This window comes from Bombina bombina, chromosome 3 (genome assembly GCF_027579735.1).
Source record: "Bombina bombina isolate aBomBom1 chromosome 3, aBomBom1.pri, whole genome shotgun sequence".
Lineage (NCBI taxonomy): Eukaryota > Metazoa > Chordata > Amphibia > Anura > Bombinatoridae > Bombina > Bombina bombina.
Window position 1 is genome coordinate 804,830,868 of NC_069501.1, and position 18,902 is coordinate 804,849,769.

The 18,902-nt window shown below is 39.8% G+C and overlaps 1 protein-coding gene across 4 annotated transcripts in view; it reads right to left on the minus strand.

The window, feature by feature from the left end:
- HERC2 (HECT and RLD domain containing E3 ubiquitin protein ligase 2) overlaps positions 1 to 18,902 on the minus strand; it is a 733,063-nt gene that overhangs the window by 567,199 nt on the left and 146,962 nt on the right. For 3 of the 4 annotated variants that reach the window (XM_053707729.1, XM_053707730.1, XM_053707726.1), the window contains exons 7-11: positions 13,541 to 13,694; positions 12,607 to 12,717; positions 4,086 to 4,257; positions 3,691 to 3,864; positions 2,792 to 2,980 (exon numbers count right to left, since the gene is read on the minus strand). In XM_053707729.1, the coding sequence (XP_053563704.1) occupies positions 2,792 to 2,980; positions 3,691 to 3,864; positions 4,086 to 4,257; positions 12,607 to 12,717; positions 13,541 to 13,694 (800 nt within the window). The remainder of the gene's footprint in view (positions 1 to 2,791; positions 2,981 to 3,690; positions 3,865 to 4,085; positions 4,258 to 12,606; positions 12,718 to 13,540; positions 13,695 to 18,902) is intronic. The other variant, XM_053707727.1, reaches the window with a different exon arrangement.

Sequence of the window (18,902 nt, forward strand, 5' to 3'; positions counted from 1 at the left end):
CGAAGGGCGTGGCCTTTTCCTCCAGTAATATCAGAAATGATCTCCTTCAGTCCAGGCCCGAATAGGATCTGCCCTTTGAAGGGGATGTTGAGAAGCTTAGACTTAGAAGTAACGTCAGCTGACCAGGACTTAAGCCATAGCGCCCTACGCGCCTGAATGGCAAAACCTGAATTCTTGGCCGTTAGCTTTGTTAAATGAAAAACGGCGTCAGAAATAAATGAATTGGCTAACTTAAGAGCTTTAAGCCTGTCTAGGATATCATCCAACGGGGTCTCTACCTGTAGAGCCTCCTCAAGAGAGACTCGAACCAGAAAGCCGCTGCAGCAGTGACTGGGGGAATGCATGCAAGAGGCTGGAGAATAAAACCTTGTTGTATAAAGATTTTCTTAAGGAAACCCTCTAATTTTTTATCCATTGGATCTAGGAAAGCACAACTGTCCTCACCGGGGATAGTTGTACGCTTAGCTAGGGTAGAGACTGCTCCCTCCACCTTAGGGACCGTCTGCACTTGCAAATAGATGATTAACCCCTTAGGCCCCAAACCGGATTAGAAAAACGGTAAAACCGTTAAAAAAACAGTCAAACACACTGCCACAGCTCTGCTGTGGCTCCTACCTGCCCTTAAACACAATTTTTGCAGGAAAAAAAAAACCCTATAGTGGTACTAGATGCCAGAGGACTCCTTTAGGGAAGCTGGATGTCTCAGTCTGAATATCAACTGCGCATAAAGTGCGTGAAAATAGGCCCCTCCCACCATGCACTCAATGTAAGAGGGCCTTAAAAAAGTACTCCTAGGAGTAATCTAACAAGCCATGTGGAAAACTAGGCCCCAAATAAAGATTTATCACCTTCAGAGAAAAAACGTTTTTTCTGTAAGTTATGCAAACGTTTTTACACTAAGTAATATGAGAATCAACATGAATATTACCCTTATCTTGTAAGCATGATCCCAGTCGTTGTTAAATCACTGTAGCAGGCTTACCTCAAATATACCAGGCACTGTCAGCATTTTCTAGACCTTATCTCTCTAGAAAAAATATACTGAACATACCTCAAAGCAGGTGATCTGCAAACCGTCCCCCCAACTGAAGTTTTCTTTCCATACTCTTCAGTTATGGTTGAGAACAGCAATGGACCTTAGTTACAAACCGCTAAGATCATCCACCTCCAGGCAGATTCTTCTTCCAATTTCTGCCTGAGAGTAAAACAGTACAACGCCGGTACCGTTTCAAAATAACAAACTCTTGATTGAAGGTAAAAACTACACTTAAGTCACCACATATCTCTTGATACTTCCTTTCTTGTCGAGAGTTGCAAGAGAATGACTGGGGGTGGCAGTTAGGGGAGGAGCTATATAGACAGCTCTGCTGTGGGTGTCCTCTTGCAGCTTCCTGTTGGGAAGGAGAATATCCCACAAGTAATGGATGAACCCGTGGACTGGATACACCTTTACAAGAGAAATATTGACAGTACTTGCAAAATACCTTAAAATATTTACAGAACGTTTTCAATGTAACAATGTTCAGTTTATTCACTACTTTTTTCCTCTAGAACACCGGTAGAATGGTATTTTGGTAAGGTAGTCAGTCTGTCAATGTTATCTCTCTCACCAACAAGGAATTAAATTATTCTTAACATAGACAATAGCAAGAAGTGACAAGAATCACGTTTATTACTAAACAAAAGGGTGACATGTAATTAATTACTCATTCCAAGGTATTCCATTTTCAGGAATTGTTTATTTTATTGTTTATTATCTTTTGGGGGGGTTAAATCATAAGCAGCACTCCAATCGGCCTTTATGGCTACTCAACAAGTGCAACAATTTTATTTATTTTTTTAAAGATGGGTGATTGGGTGGTACAGCTATTCAAAAGCTTTACCATTCATGGTATTGAGTAAATCATGTGTGCTTGGTTAAGAGTCTGCTCAGGCAAAGTTTAGTTTGCAGTAAGTTCTCTCCACAATAGCTAAATGGCTCCTCAGTTTCCAGTTTCTCGCATGCTCATGCAATTTTCTCAATAGCGCAGGTAGTAAGGCTTCTGACTGACCTACCTATAAACTAAGGAAAGTAAAATGGCAAATGGGTGGCCATGAAGATAGGTTGGAGCATTACTTGGGATTAGCAAAATGTATTTTATTTCTATATTGTTTAAAGAAACATTACCAGGAAAGGTGTGCCTAACAAGAGGCAAGGAGTAAAGCAGAAATTAAATAGCAACAGCTGTGATACACATCATATATTGATTGTTACAAGCCAACATTTCTCTTGGCTGCTTTCAGGATATTTGCAGATATATTCTCATCAACTTGAGCATATTTTTTGTTTGTATGATTTTCCTGTTCTGTGTTCACTTTAGATTTCTTTTTTAATTAATCTGGCTTTGAAGTGTGGATGAAAATGGAATAAGTTAATACAATATCACTTCCATAAAACAAATGTTTACTGTCCCTTTAAAAGAGCGGCATTTAAGAAAAAAATACCTATTATGCATAGGAACTAGCACCATTTAAATATATGTTAAATAACTTTAAAAATATGTTTAACTTGAAATTAAAGCTAAAAGAAATTAAATGTTTGTGGCACTAATGATTCCTGGTATCCATTTCACTCTGACTGAGAACTCCCACAGTTTTACTGGCAGGGACGAGTCTTTATCATCATGAAAACAAAATTTAAAACAGGGACACATTTTAAAACAAACAAAAATATAATTTGAATGCACCTATAAAATGGTATTCACCAGTAAGTATAACATTCACACCAAAAGTGTTATAAACAAGCACTCACCAGTGTATTCGTGTTGTAAGCCTGAGCATAAACTTTGCCATTTCTAGATAATATAAGGAAACACTTCTCTGCACAGGCAATTTGTGCAACTCCCAGACTAGCAAGCGCTTCACATGGAATAGGGCCATTCACATTTGCGTATATTTTCCATCCTAACAAACCCCAGCTGATCACCTCCTGCAGACACCCCTGAAGGAAAAAAATATTCATGTAAATAGCTTTCAAATACTTAAAGGGATACTAAACCCAAATTGTTTCTTTTATGATTCAGATAGAGCATGCAATTTCAAGCAACTTTCTAATTTACTCCTATTGGAATATTTTCTACATTCTCTTGTTATCTTTATTTGAAAAAGAAGTTATTAAAGCTTTGGAGTTGGCCCATTTTATATTCAGCACCTGGGTTTTACTAGCTGATTGGATGGCTAAATGTAGCCACCAATCAGCAAGCGCTATCCAGGTGGTTGAACCAAAAATGGGCTGGCTCCAAAGCTTTAATTACTGCTTTTTAAAATAAAGATAACATGAGAATGTAGAAAAAATTGATAATAGGATCAATTAGAAAGTTGCTTAAAATTGCATGCTTTATCCGAATCATGAAAGAAAAAAATTGGGGTTAGTGTCTCTTTAATGCATAATAAAAAAAATAGTGGCTTTGCAAACTATGTACAATAGGGTTGAAATGTGTTTTCTTTCTTTTTGTTACCCCAAACAATATTTTATAAATGTGTGATTATTTGTAAAAATGTAATAAAAATAAATGTACACAATAAATACAGCGGCCACACTAAATGTAACAGGAGCTTATAATGAACGGAAAACAGTTCTACTAATCTCCATCTTATCACTACTCAAATGGGTTTCAGGATGACCTGCAATGCATTCTGCTGTTGCGGTACCTTGTGCGACGTTGGGGAGCTGCATTGCGGAGGCATTAACGGAGCAGCCAGACGGTCAAGATGTGCCATGATAACAACAGCTGTTTGCCTCAGATCAATAGCCAGCTCATTGTCCTGAGGCAAGATCAGATACCTCAGAAAGTTCTCATTTGGACTTAGTGGATAAGAAAGTATCTGTGCAAAGACATTAAACATCATCATTGGTTTAGTTAGGTTTGTGTATTTGAAATCATCATCATCGACCAACTCAGAAATCTGTCAAATAACTGTTGCAGATATGGCCTAAAAAGGTTCTCATTATATTAAAAAAAAACAAAAAGACAAAACAACAAGATAGTAAGACTCTAAGGAAGCATTTTTCTGTGGATGATACTACGATCCAATTTTTTTTTTACCTGCATTTCTTTCTCCATATTATGAATGTCTTTATTGCACACAATGCTTTGAAACCTTTGTAGCAAAGGTAAAAGAGGTGCACTGGTTCCTTGAGCTGATCGCTCATTGTCAGTTTCCTTTGTTCCATTGTCCCAGAGCTGAAGCAGCAGCATGACAGCAGATAACATTTGGCTGGCAAAAAGTAAATGCAAAAACACAAAAGTAAAGTTTAACCTGCACAGCCAAGGGGGGAAAAAAATATCCTGTCCTGGGATGGTTATGAATCACTGCACTAACCCTAGCTAAGCTTATAAGCTGTGTGAACAGCAATGCTTTGGCATTAAGGGAATCTGCTGAAAAGCAGACTTTAAGTAAAAAAAGGTGTGTCATTGTGAACTTAATTTGCATATCTTACCCAGAATCCTTTGCTGCATTGGAAAATATATATATACACACTGTATGTATGTATGTATGTATGTATGTATGTATGTATGTATGTATGTGTATATATATATATATATATATATATATATATATATATATATATATATATATACATATACACACACACACATATATATATATATATATATATATATATATATATATATATATATATATATATATATATATATATATATATATATATATATATATATATATATATATATATATATATATATATATATATATATATATATATATATACACATACACGCACACACACACATATATATACAGGGAGTGCAGAATTATTAGGCAAGTTGTATTTTTGAGGATTAATTTTATTATTGAACAACAACCATGTTCTCAATGAACCCAAAAAAACTCATTAATATCAAAGCTGAATAGTTTTGGAAGTAGTTTTTAGTTTGTTTTTAGTTATAGCTATTTTAGGGGGATATCTGTGTGTGCAGGTGACTATTACTGTGCATAATTATTAGGCAACTTAACAAAAAAACAAATATATACCCATTTCAATTATTTATTTTTACCAGTGAAACCAATATAACATCTCAACATTCACAAATATACATTTCTGACATTCAAAAACAAAACAAAAACAAATCAGTGACCAATATAGCCACCTTTCTTTGCAAGGACACTCAAAAGCCTGCCATCCATGGATTCTGTCAGTGTTTTGATCTGTTCACCATCAACATTGCGTGCAGCAGCAACCACAGCCTCCCAGACACTGTTCAGAGAGGTGTACTGTTTTCCCTCCTTGTAAATCTCACATTTGATGATGGACCACAGGTTCTCAATGGGGTTCAGATCAGGTGAACAAGGAGGCCATGTCATTAGATTTTCTTCTTTTATACCCTTTCTTGCCAGCCACGCTGTGGAGTACTTGGACGCGTGTGATGGAGCATTGTCCTGCATGAAAATCATTTTTTTCTTGAAGGATGCAGACTTCTTCCTGTACCACTGCTTGAAGAAGGTGTCTTCCAGAAACTGGCAGTAGGACTGGGAGTTGAGCTTGACTCCATCCTCAACCCGAAAAGGCCCCACAAGCTCATCTTTGATGATACCAGCCCAAACCAGTACTCCACCTCCACCTTGCTGGCGTCTGAGTCGGACTGGAGCTCTCTGCCCTTTACCAATCCAGCCACGGGCCCATCCATCTGGCCCATCAAGATTCACTCTCATTTCATCAGTCCATAAAACCTTAGAAAAATCAGTCTTGAGATATTTCTTGGCCCATTCTTGACGTTTCAGCTTGTGTGTCTTGTTCAGTGGTGGTCGTCTTTCAGCCTTTCTTACCTTAGCCATGTCTCTGAGTATTGCACACCTTGTGCTTTTGGGCACTCCAGTGATGTTGCAGCTCTGAAATATGGCCAAACTGGTGGCAAGTGGCATCTTGGCAGCTGCACGCTTGACTTTTCTCAGTTCATGGGCAGTTATTTTGCGCCTTGGTTTTTCCACACGCTTCTTGCGACCCTGTTGACTATTTTGAATGAAACGCTTGATTGTTCGATGATCATGCTTCAGAAGCTTTGCAATTTTAAGAGTGCTGCATCCCTCTGCAAGATATCTCACTATTTTTGACTTTTCTGAGCCTGTCAAGTCCTTCTTTTGACCCATTTTGCCAAAGGAAAGGAAGTTGCCTAATAATTATGCACACCTGATATAGGGTGTTGATGTCATTTGACCACACCCCTTCTCATTACAGAGATGCACATCACCTAATATGCTTAATTGGTAGTAGGCTTTCGAGCCTATACAGCTTGGAGTAAGACAACATGCATAAAGAGGATGATGTGGTAAAAAACATAATTTATGCTTACCTGATAAATTCCTTTCTCCTGTAGTGTAGTCAGTCCACGGGTCATCATTACTTATGGGATATTAACTCCTCCCCAACAGGAAGTGCAAGAGGATCACCCAAGCAGAGCTGCTATATAGCTCCTCCCCTCTACGTCACACCCAGTCATTCGACCAGGAACCAAACGAGAAAGGAGAAACTATAGGGTGCAGTGGTGACTGGAGTATAATTAAAAAATGTAGACCTGCCTTAAAAAAAACAGGGCGGGCCGTGGACTGACTACACTACAGGAGAAAGGAATTTATCAGGTAAGCATAAATTATGTTTTCTCCTGTTAAGTGTAGTCAGTCCACGGGTCATCATTACTTATGGGATACCAATACCAAAGCTAAGTACACGGATGACGGGAGGGACAGGCAGGATCTCTATACGGAAGGAACCACTGCCTGAAGAACCTTTCTCCCAAAAACAGCCTCCGAAGAAGCAAAAGTGTCAAATTTGTAAAATTTGGAAAAAGTATCAAGAGAAGACCAAGTTGCAGCCTTGCAAATCTGTTCAACAGAGGCCTCGTTCTTAAAGGCCCAAGTGGAAGCCACAGCTCTAGTAGAATGAGCTGTAATCCTTTCAGGAGGTTGCTGTCCAGCAGTCTCATAGGCTAAACGTATTATGCTACGAAGCCAAAAGGATAGAGAGGTAGCAGATGCTTTTTGACCTCTCCTCTGTCCAGAATAAACGACAAACAGGGAAGAAGTTTGTCGAAAATCTTTAGTTGCCTGTAAATAAAATTTCAGGGCACGGACTACATCTAGATTGTGCAGAAGTCGTTCCTTCTTTGAGGAAGGGTTAGGACACAATGATGGAACAACAATCTCTTGATTGATATTCTTGTTAGTGACTACCTTAGGTAAGAACCCAGGTTTAGTACGCAGAACTACCTTATCTGAATGAAAAATCAGATACGGAGAATCACAATGTAAGGCTGATAATTCAGAGACTCTACGAGCCGAGGAAATAGCCATTAAAAACAGAACTTTCCAAGATAACAGCTTGATATCAATGGAGTGAAGGGGTTCAAACGGAACACCCTGTAAAACGGTAAGAACTAGGTTTAAGCTCCACGGCGGAGCAACAGATTTAAACACAGGCTTAATCCTGGCCAAAGCCTGACAAAAAGCCTGAACGTCTGGAACTTCTGACAGACGCTTGTGTAAAAGGATGGACAGAGCTGAGATCTGTCCCTTTAACGAACTAGCAGATAAACCCTTTTCTAAACCTTCTTGTAGAAAAGATAATATCCTAGGAATCCTAACCTTACTCCATGAGTAACCCTTGGATTCGCACCAGTGTAAATATTTACGCCATATCTTATGGTAAATTTTCCTGGTAACAGGTTTCCTAGCCTGTATTAAGGTATCAATTACTGGCTCTGAAAATCCACGCTTTGTTAAAATTAAGCGTTCAATTTCCATGCAGTCAGCTTCAGAGAAATTAGGTTTTGATGTTTGAAAGGACCCTGAATTAGAAGGTCCTGTCTCAGAGGCAGAGACCAAGGTGGACAGGATGACATGTCCACTAGATCTGCATACCAGGTCCTGCGTGGCCACGCAGGCGCTTTTAGGATCACTGATGCTTTCTCCTGTTTGATCCTTGCAATCAAACGAGGAAGCATCGAGAATGGTGGAAACACATAAGCCATCCTGAAGGTCCAAGGTGCTGTCAAGGCATCTATCAGGACCGCTCCCGGGTCCCTGGACCTGGACCCGTAACGAGGAAGCTTGGCGTTCTGGCGAGACGCCATGAGATCCATATCGTCGAAGTATTTGGGCAAAGACCTCCGGATGAAGTTCCCACTCCCCCGGAGGAAAAGTCTGGCGACTTAGGAAATCCGCCTCCCAGTTGTCCACTCCTGGGATGTGGATCGCTGACAGGTGGCAAGAGTGAGACTCTGCCCAGCGAATTATCTTTGATACTTCCATCATCGCTAGGGAACTTCTTGTCCCTCCCTGATGGTTGATGTAAGCCACAGTCGTGATGTTGTCCGACTGAAACCTGATAAACCTCAGAGTTGCTAACTGAGGCCAAGCCAGTAGGGCATTGAGAACTGCTCTCAATTCCAGAATGTTTATTGGAAGGAGACTCTCCTCTTGAGTCCATGATCCCTGAGCCTTCAGGGAATTCCAGACAGCGCCCCAACCTAGAAGGCTGGCGTCTGTAGTTACAATTGTCCAGTCTGGTCTGCTGAAGGGCATCCCCCTGGACAGATGCGGCCGAGAAAGCCACCATAGAAGAGAATCTCTGGTCTCCTGATCCAGATTCAGCGTAGGGGACAAATCTGAGTAATCCCCATTCCACTGACTTAGCATGCACAATTGCAGCGGTCTGAGGTGCAGGCGTGCAAAAGGAACTATGTCCATTGCCGCTACCATTAGGCCGATTACCTCCATGCATTGAGCCACTGACGGGTGTTGAATTGAATGAAGGACACGGCAAGCATTTAGAAGCTTTGTTAACCTGTCCTCTGTCAGGTAAATTTTCATTTCTACAGAATCTATAAGAGTCCCCAAGAAGGGAACTCTTGTGAGTGGTAAGAGAGAACTCTTCTCCTCGTTCACTTTCCACCCACTTGCGACCTTAGAAAAGCCAGTACTAACTCTGTATGAGACTTGGCAGTTTGAAAGCTTGACGCTTGTATCAGAATATCGTCTAGGTACGGAGCTACCGAGATTCCTCGCGGTCTTAGTACCGCCAGAAGAGAGCCCAGAACCTTTGTAAAGATTCTTGGAGCCGTAGCCAACCCGAAGGGAAGAGCTACAAACTGGTAATGCCCGTCTAGGAGGGCAAACCTTAGATACCGGTAATGTTCTCTGTGAATCGGTATGTGAAGGTAAGCATCCTTTAAATCCACTGTGGTCATGTACTGACCTCTTTGGATCATGGGTAAGATTGTCCGAATAGTTTCCATCTTGAACGATGGAACTCTTAGGAATTTGTTTAGGATCTTTAAATCCAATATTGGTCTGAAGGTTCCCTCTTTTTTGGGAACCACAAACAGATTTGAGTAAAACCCTTGTCCGTGTTCCGACCGCGGAACTGGGTGGATCACTCCCATTAGTAAAAGGTCTTGTACACAGCGTAGAAACGCCTCTTTCTTTATCTGGTTTGTTGACAACCTTGAAAGGTGAAATCTCCCTTGTGGAGGAAAAGCTTTGAAGTCCAGAAGATATCCCTGAGATATGATCTCCAACGCCCAGGGATCCTGGACATCTCTTGCCCAAGCCTGGGCGAAGAGAGAGAGTCTGCCCCCGACTAGATCCGCTTCCGGATCGGGGGCCCTCACTTCATGCTGTCTTAGGGGCAGCAGCAGGTTTTCTGGCCTGCTTGCCCTTGTTCCAGGTCTGGTTAGGTTTCCAGCCTTGTCTGTAGTGAGCAACAGCTCCTTCCTGTTTTGGAGCAGAGGAAGTTGATGCTGTTCCTGCCTTGAAGTTACGAAAGGCACGAAAATTAGACTGTCTAGCCCTAGGTTTGGCTCTGTCTTGAGGCAGGGCATGGCCTTTACCTCCCGTAATGTCAGCGATAATTTCTTTCAAACCGGGCCCGAATAAGGTCTGCCCCTTGAAAGGTATGTTAAGTAATTTCGATTTAGAAGTTACATCAGCTGACCAGGATTTTAGCCACAGCGCTCTGCGTGCCTGAATGGCGAATCCGGAATTCTTAGCCGTAAGTTTAGTTAAATGTACTACGGCATCAGAAATAAATGAATTAGCTAGCTTAAGGTTTTTAAGCTTAAGTGAAATCTCATCTAATGTCGCTGAGTCAAGGGTGTCTTCTAGAGACTCAAACCAAAATGCAGCCGCAGCCGTGACAGGCGCAATGCATGCAAGGGGTTGTAATATAAAACCTTGTTGAACAAACATTTTCTTAAGGTAACCCTCTAACTTTTTATCCATTGGATCTGAAAAAGCACAGCTATCCTCCACCGGGATAGTGGTACGCTTAGCTAAAGTAGAAACTGCTCCCTCCACCTTAGGGACCGTTTGCCATAAGTCCCGTGTGGTGGCGTCTATTGGAAACATTTTTCTGAATATAGGAGGGGGTGAGAAAGGCACACCGGGTCTGTCCCACTCCTTAGTAATAATTTCAGTAAGTCTCTTAGGTATAGGAAAAACGTCAGTACTCGTCGGTACCGCAAAATATTTATCCAACCTACACATTTTCTCTGGGATTGCAACTGTGTTACAATCATTCAGAGCCGCTAACACCTCCCCTAGCAACACACAGAGGTTTTCTAGCTTAAACTTAAAATTTGAAATGTCTGAATCCAATTTATTTGGATCAGATCCGTCACCCGCAGAATGAAGCTCTCCGTCCTCATGCTCTGCATATTGTGACGCAGTATCAGACATGGCCCTAGCATTATCAGTATACTCTGTTCTCATCCCAGAGTGATCTCGTTTACCCCTAAGTTCTGGCAATTTAGACAAAACTTCAGTCATAACATTAGCCATGTCTTGTAAAGTGATTTGTAATGGCCGCCCTGATGTACTTGGCGTTACAATATCACGCACCTCCTGAGCGGGAGATGCAGGTACTGACACGTGAGGCAAGTTAGTCGGCATAACTTCCCTCTCGTTGTCTGGTGAATGTTGCTTAACATGTACAGATTGACTTTTATTTAAAGTAGCATCAATGCAATTAGTACATAAATTTCTATTGGGCTCCACCTCGGCTTTTGAACATATTGCACAAAGAGTTTCCTCTGAGTCAGACATGTTTAAACAAACTAGCAATTAGACTAGCAAGCTTGGAAATACTTTTCAACTAAATTTACAAGCAATATGTAAAAACGTTACTGTGCCTTTAAGAAGCACACAAAAACTGTCACAGTTGAATAACAATGAACCGGATTAGTTATATAAACCAAAATTAGCAAAGGATTGCACACATTAGCAATGGATGATTAACCCTTAATATCAGAAAAAAACGTATAACAATTGACAATATAAACGTTTTTATCACAGTCAAGCACGGTCTCACAGGTCTGCTGTGAGTGATTACCTCCCTCAAAACTAGTTTTGAAGACCCCTGAGCTCTGTGGAGACGTCCTGGATCATGCAGGGAGAAAAAGACAGACTGTGACTGAATTTCTGATGCGTAGTAAAAGCGCCAAAATAGGCCCCTCCCACTCACACTACAACAGTGAGGGGAGCTCAGTAAACTGTTTTAATTTAAAACAACGACAGCCATGTGGAAAATAAAGCCCAAAACAATTTTCACCAAGTACCTCAGATAATTAAACGATTTAACATGCCAGCAAACGTTTAAAATCAAATATATGAAATGTCTTTAAAAAGCCTGCTGCTAGTCGCTCCCACTGCAAGTTAGGCTAAAAGATATATGCATACAGTATTTTCCCAGTGAAGTGCCATTCCCCAGAAATACTTAAGTGTTAACATATATACATGTCAGCCTGATACCAGTTGCTACTACTGCATTTAAGGCTGTACTTACATTATATCGGTATTAGCAGTATTTTCAAAGTCAATTCCATTCCTTAGAAAATAATATACTGCAACATACCTCTTTGCAGGTGAGCCTGCCCGCTGTCCCCTGATCTGAAGTTACCTTACTCCTCAGAATGGCCGAGAACAGCAAACGGATCTTAGTTACGTCCGCTAAGATCATATACAAAAACTCAGGTAGATTCTTCTTCAAATTCTGCCTGAGAAGGAAACAACACACTCCGGTGTCGTTTAAAATAACAAACTTTTGATTGAAGATATAAAAAACTAAGTTTAATCACCACAGTCCTCTCACACATCCTATCTATTAGTTGGGTGCAAGAGAATGACTGGGTGTGACGTAGAGGGGAGGAGCTATATAGCAGCTCTGCTTGGGTGATCCTCTTGCACTTCCTGTTGGGGAGGAGTTAATATCCCATAAGTAATGATGACCCGTGGACTGACTACACTTAACAGGAGAAATACTCATTTGCCTAATAATTCTGCACTCCCTGTATATACACACACACACATAAGTAAGAGGCTAAACAATTTCTGCAAACTTCACCATTAATAATTTGATATGCTTTCCTAAAGGATTGTGATCAACCCCACAGTTTGAAAAGTTAAAAACAAAATTCACAATTATAAATATTTTCTTTTTTTCTTCCTTCTAAAAAAAAAAAAAATATTAAAAACAAACATGTTTACCAGTAAACAGCTATCAGTGAAATAATAGATCCCATACTTTTGACCTGTACTTGTTGATATACTTACCTTAGGGTACCTCTCTGCACAGCAAGCTCCAGTAAAATTGCAAGTGCTAAATGTTGATCCTGCAGGGGAATGTTTCCTGGACTTCTGGGACTCTGAACACCATGGACATCGCTGCAGAATGGCACAAAACGTTGTACAAAAAGTTATTTGAAAAATTAATAATATTCTTCTTTTGCCAAATGCAAAACATAAAATGTGTGTTCACTCAATCTGGAAGTGCTATGTTTAAATATGATTATGGTACTTTTAAAGTAAATCCATTTCTTCAGAACTGTAGAATTATGTTTAGTACTGATGAATCTATAGCTTCAGTTTAAAGTCTCTGTAGCCATGCGTTACATAGCTATTAATGTTAATAACTCAAACATAAAGCTTTAAAAAGGGACATGGAAAAACATTTTCCTTTGTGGTTCAGATGGAGCATACAATTTTAAAACAACTTTCTAATTTACTTTTATTATCAAATCTGCTGCATTCTCTTGGTAGCCTTTGTTGAAGAAGCAACAATACTGGAAGTTAGATGAACGCATGGGAAGACCCAATTAACAGAGGTTTATATGTGCATCCACCAATTACCAGGTAGCGCCCAGTAGTGCATTGCGGCTTCTGAGCCTAACGTGTCATGCATGCATTAACTGCTAAACAGAAATGGGGAAAAAACTCAAAAGTAAAAAGAATGTATCCAATGTATTATACTGTATGTGCACAATCTACAATGAAAAGTGACTGAAAACAGTTTAAATAACCACCAACACATCATTTAACTGATTTGATAAAGATACTGAATATTAGGAAGTTATATACAATAATCTTAATTAAACTGTCATCCTCCAGCTTGAACATTACTTAAACCACTAGAATTAGGATTGTATAAGCACATTACATTTTAAGTCAAATTAATGTATTCAAAACAAGATACATATTGGCAACTCACCCTGTAACAGACCTTAAAAATTTAGTAGCCCTCTCTACGACCTCTAGCCAGACAGAAGATACTGTAGCCTCATCGAAGAGGGTGGCCTCCGGAAGTGCTCGTAGTGCATCAAGGGATTCCTGTAGCAATTCACTACAAAGGTCTGCATCTTCACCTGAACAAACACAGCAACAATCAAAAGGATAGCAGTAAAAATATACATTACAACTGGTGTAAGCTATAACAATGTAAAACCAACAGATGAAGTCATTTTTCTTTCTTTTTTTCAGTTATAAGATGCAAGCGTTTATTTCTTCCCTCCATCTGTGATCTTTGATGTATTGAATCTGCTTTGAATGCGGATTATAGTTATTTTTTCTTTTTTTTTTAAATTGTATTTTATTGAGACAGATTCCAATATATTACAGGCATATAGTTTCTGATACATCATTTCATATGAGATATAGTCAAGATAACAAACAAAAAATAAAATATATAACACATTGACTATTACCATGTAGTGTGTATATTATTAATCCAAAAGATATTTGGCACTACCCTGTAGGATTATTCAATATAGCTATTTATTCACTGCTTCTAATTAGCATTATCTTCTTGCTACTTATTAACTAAAGGGTCTAAGAAACAAAAGAAACAAGGGCTGGGGGAGGGTTCTCATTTCCATCCCCCCCCCCCCCCGTGTTATTCCCGATCACTTGTTGGTTCTTTTTGAAGTGATCACCTTACGTGACTGTCCCATCTAGGAATTCTGCCATACAGCTTCTTCCATTCTCCCCTAAGCCTGACTTCTAATAAGAATTCTGTTTGTTCAAAGGGTGATAAAATTCTTCTTTGTGTATCCCTATCTAATGTCTTAATATATAGTTGCCATTTATTAAGGAAACCTCTCAATCTATTTGGGTAATCCCATTTAGTATCCCATTGTTCTTTCAATAGCTGTCTCATAATTTTAATTTTTCAATTGCGGAATTGTTGGTGCTCCTCACTGTCCATAAATCTAGTATACATTTACGTGCTAGTAATATAAATTACTATATCTAGTTTTTGCCCTTTATCTGTTTTTTTTTTTTTTTTTATCCCATTAAAATAGACATATTTGAGAAAGACCCAGCAAAACATTAATTTTGAGATGTTGTTTAATCCAATATTGTATTTTGCACCAGAAATATTTAATCTTTGGGCACGAATAAAAATTATGTGTATAATGTATGTTTTCCCATAAACATTTAGCGCATCTATTGATACAATCAGGTTTCTATTTTGCTAACCTACGTTGGGTTATGTAATCATAGTGTAGCATCCTCAACTGAGATTCTCCGAGAGGTATAGAAAGTGTCGCTTTAACCAGTTTTAAACTATCCACAATTTGAGAGGGTGTTAGATTCTCATCTACAACATCCAGACTCCATTTACCCACAAGACCATGCATTATCTTGATATTTCCTTTATGAATCAAACTCTTGTAAAAGCCAGTTATAGAAAATGAAACCCTAGCAAAATCAAATTGCGATTGATTAAAAATTGAAGTATCCCAGAAAAAGGGGTCTTCTCTTATTAAACCTGTAATATAGTGCCTTGTTTGTAAATATGCATAGAAATGAACACAGGGTATCTCAAATCGGTCTTTAATCCCTTTAAGCTCTGGAAGAGGAAAGGATTGTGTCTATGCCGGCTGGGAAATCAATATTCCCTATTAATGAAATGTGCTTGGGGAGGGGTATGAACGCTTTAAGAATTTATGAGCCAACCGCCAGGCGCTTAAGGCATCTTTATAAAGAATATGTGTCTGTATATTTATCGGTAAATCCTTACGAAGTATGTAAGGAAGGAAGGAGAGTTCCACCTCACCTAAAACCCAGTTCTCTAATGCTTCATCATAGAAGTGCCCTGTACTTAATTGCCAGTCTAATATATTGCGCAGCAGCGTAGCCCAGTTGTACAGTTTAAAATCGGGTAAGCCTAGACCACCACTTAAAAATGGGGCATATCATTTTTTAAGCGCTATTCTTGCTTTTTTTCCCTCTCCACAAAAATTTCCGGATTGCAGTGTTCAAGCGCTTTAAGTCCCTTCTGGTGAGAAGTATTGGGAGCATCAGCAGGGGATGTAGTAATTTAGGTAAAATAACCATCTTAATAAGGTCTACTTTGCCCGCTAATGATAAAGGAAGGTGATGCCAACTTTCCAGTAATGCTGTGATTTCTGTGCATTGTTTAGAGATATTTAGATTATATATCAAGTTCTGGTTGTTAGATAGGTGGATACTCAAATATGTTAAGGATTGACTCACTTCTTTAAAAGGATAGTTATTTATAGTCTTATTAGATTTGTAAACCAAATAATCTCCAATTTGATCATGTTCACCTTATAGTCTGATAAATTTCTAAATTCCTCTATCACTTGTAATATTCTTGGCCTGATTCTAGTCAGAGCCTGACAAAAAGATTGTACATCTGGAACACCTGCCAGACGCTTGTGTAAAAATAGATAAAGCAGATATCTGTCCCTTTAAGGAACTTGCTGACAGCCCTTTCTCCAATCCCTCTTGGAGAAAGGACAAAATCCTAGGAATCCTAACCCTACTCCATGAGTAGCCCTTGGATTCACACCAATAAAGATATTTACACCATATCTTATGGTAAATTTTCCTAGTAACAGGCTTACGTGCCTCAATTAAGGTATCTATGACCGAATCAGAAAAACCTTCGCTTAGACAAAATTAAGCGTTCAATCTCCAAGCAGACAGCTGCAGAGAAACTAGATTCGGATGATGGAAGGGACAATCCTGCGAGGCCACGCAGGAGCAATGAGAATTACCAACGCCCTCTCCTGTTTGACTTGAGCAATGACCCTGGGAAGAAAAGCAAACGGAGGAAATACATAAGCTAGGCTGAAAGGCCAAGGCACTGCCAGGGCATCTATCAGCTCCACCTGGGGATCCCTGGACCCGTATCTTGGAAGCTTGGCATTCTGACGAGATGCCATGAGATCCAACTCTGGCCTGCCCCATCTGAGAATCAGGTTGGAAAACATCTGCGGATGGAATTCCCATTCCCCCGGATGAAATGTCTGCCTGCTCAGAAAGTCTGCCTCCCAGTTTCCACCCCTGGGATGTAGATCGCCGACAGATGGCAGGAGTAAGACTCTGCCCACTGTATTATCTTGGCTACTTCTGTCATCGCTAAGGAACTCCTTGTGTCTCCCTGATGATTGATGTAAACCACAGAAGTCATGATGTCAAACATGAACCTGACAAACAGTACCGAGGCCAACTGGGCTAGGTCAGAAGAAGAGTATGGAAGCTCGCCCTCCGCTCCAAACTGAAAACAAGTAGAGCAGACTCCGAGTCTTTAATTATCCCCAGCCCCCATACTAGAAGGCTAGCGATCAATGTCGTGACCACCCAACACGATCTGCGAAAGCAGGATCCCAGGGGCAGATAAACTGACAGCCATTTCAAAGAACCAGCACCAATGGGAGGATCCGAACTCCCAAACTTCTGTTTTCCAAACACTTGAATGAACCATTAAGCTATCTGAGAAAGATAGCCACGGCAGAAACAAAAACCCCCGTCTCCTGCCTCCAGGAAAATTAGAGGAAACAAGTCCGCATAAACTTCCTTACAGCGTTTAAACATATTAACTGAAAAGAATGAAGTTAACCAGACCAAACAAGATGATGTCCACAATCATCAGCCCGAAACTTCTGAGCGCTGAAACACTGGATGTCTCTTAGCATGCTGAGCTATCTGTCCAGCTTATAAAGGAAATACCCAGACAAAATCTTAGAGCTTCCCCCCATATACCACAGAAGTATCTTCCTCTTCAAACTCATGGAAGAAACACAATGAATAGCTACCACTGTATCTGAACAAATACATTCCATCAGATGTCTTCCCGGTAGCATGGGAAAGGCTGACAATGCAACATCTATTGCCAAGACAGTAAAAAGCTATGTCTTGTACAGTAACTCCAGATGGAGTTTGCGAGGAACCGCAGGGCACTGCATGTGTGTTAAAGAAAGTTATGAACACCTTCATAAACCAACTGACTCACATATAGAACAATTGACAAACTCTTAACCCTTTCATAATAAAATTAAACATTACTGTCACTTTAAATGTTAAAGTGCAAAAAAAAAAAAAATTAAAACTGACTCACATTTGATCAGTTAATGACAACTAACACATAAACATTAGTGTTTCTATAAGTGTTCCAGAGCAACCCTCCTTATTTTGATGAGGAAATAAAAGGTTGAATATATACGAGGAACCCCAGGGCACTGCATGTGCATTATAGAAAGTTATAAACACCGTCATAAACCACCTGACTCACGTATAGAAGAAGAATAAATTCTTAACCCTTTATTAATAAAAAACAAACATAGAACAAACGTTACTGTCACTTTAAAATGTTAAAGTGCATTTTTTTATTTTTTTTTAAAAAACTAACTCACATTTGTGCAGTTAATGACAAGTAACACATAACAAACATAAGTGTTTCTGTAAATGTTCCAGAGTAAAAATATACAAGAGGAACTCTGCAAAAGTTCCTCTATACCACAGCTTTCATCTAGCTGAGCAGCCAGACAGTCTCTGTACTGATGCTGTTTCATCGTTTAAACATATCCTTTGACAATGCCACATCTATCACATTATCAGCACAAACACTTAATGCAAACGTAGTGCTGTTCGTAAACGCAAGCACTCAGACACACAATCCTCCATTCCTTCCTCAACCTGAAGTGTTAAGGAGGAGGAATCTGTAAAGTGCTACTCTAATCCAAAGTCCTCCATTTCTGAATACCGGAAGCCCTGAAAGGAGACACAAACTACAATGGCGCCATTCATAAGCTCCACCCCTCGTGGGCGTTTTTCCCGGTCGCCACTGAAATTTTGTTACTGAATTACTCAAAAAAACAGCAGCCCCTTAGGAAAGTAATTGCGCACTACAATAGCGCCAATTTACAAGTTCCGCCCCTCGTGGGCGTTTGATAAGTCTTCTGCCGGTCGCCATTGAAAACCAAGTAACGGCACCAGGAGCAAATAAATAAACGACTTCCCAGCTGCCCAAAATTGTTATTATACTTAGCACTTAGCCTCAGTAACAATATCTCACGACCTGACATTTCAAAAATGCTAATAAAGTACATTGTACCGCTTAGCCTGTTAACAGGCAAACACGCACACTGAGTAAGAGAACAGACCTAACAGCTGCAGACAGAAAAACCCCTTAGAGCACATACTGTGTCACACTACATAATAAAATCTCCCTGTCAATAATAGAAGAGACCGTCAGGAGATGAGACACATGGTCCGGCATTCAAACTGCCAAAAAGTCTCCTAAAGAAAAGGAGAATCTAAGT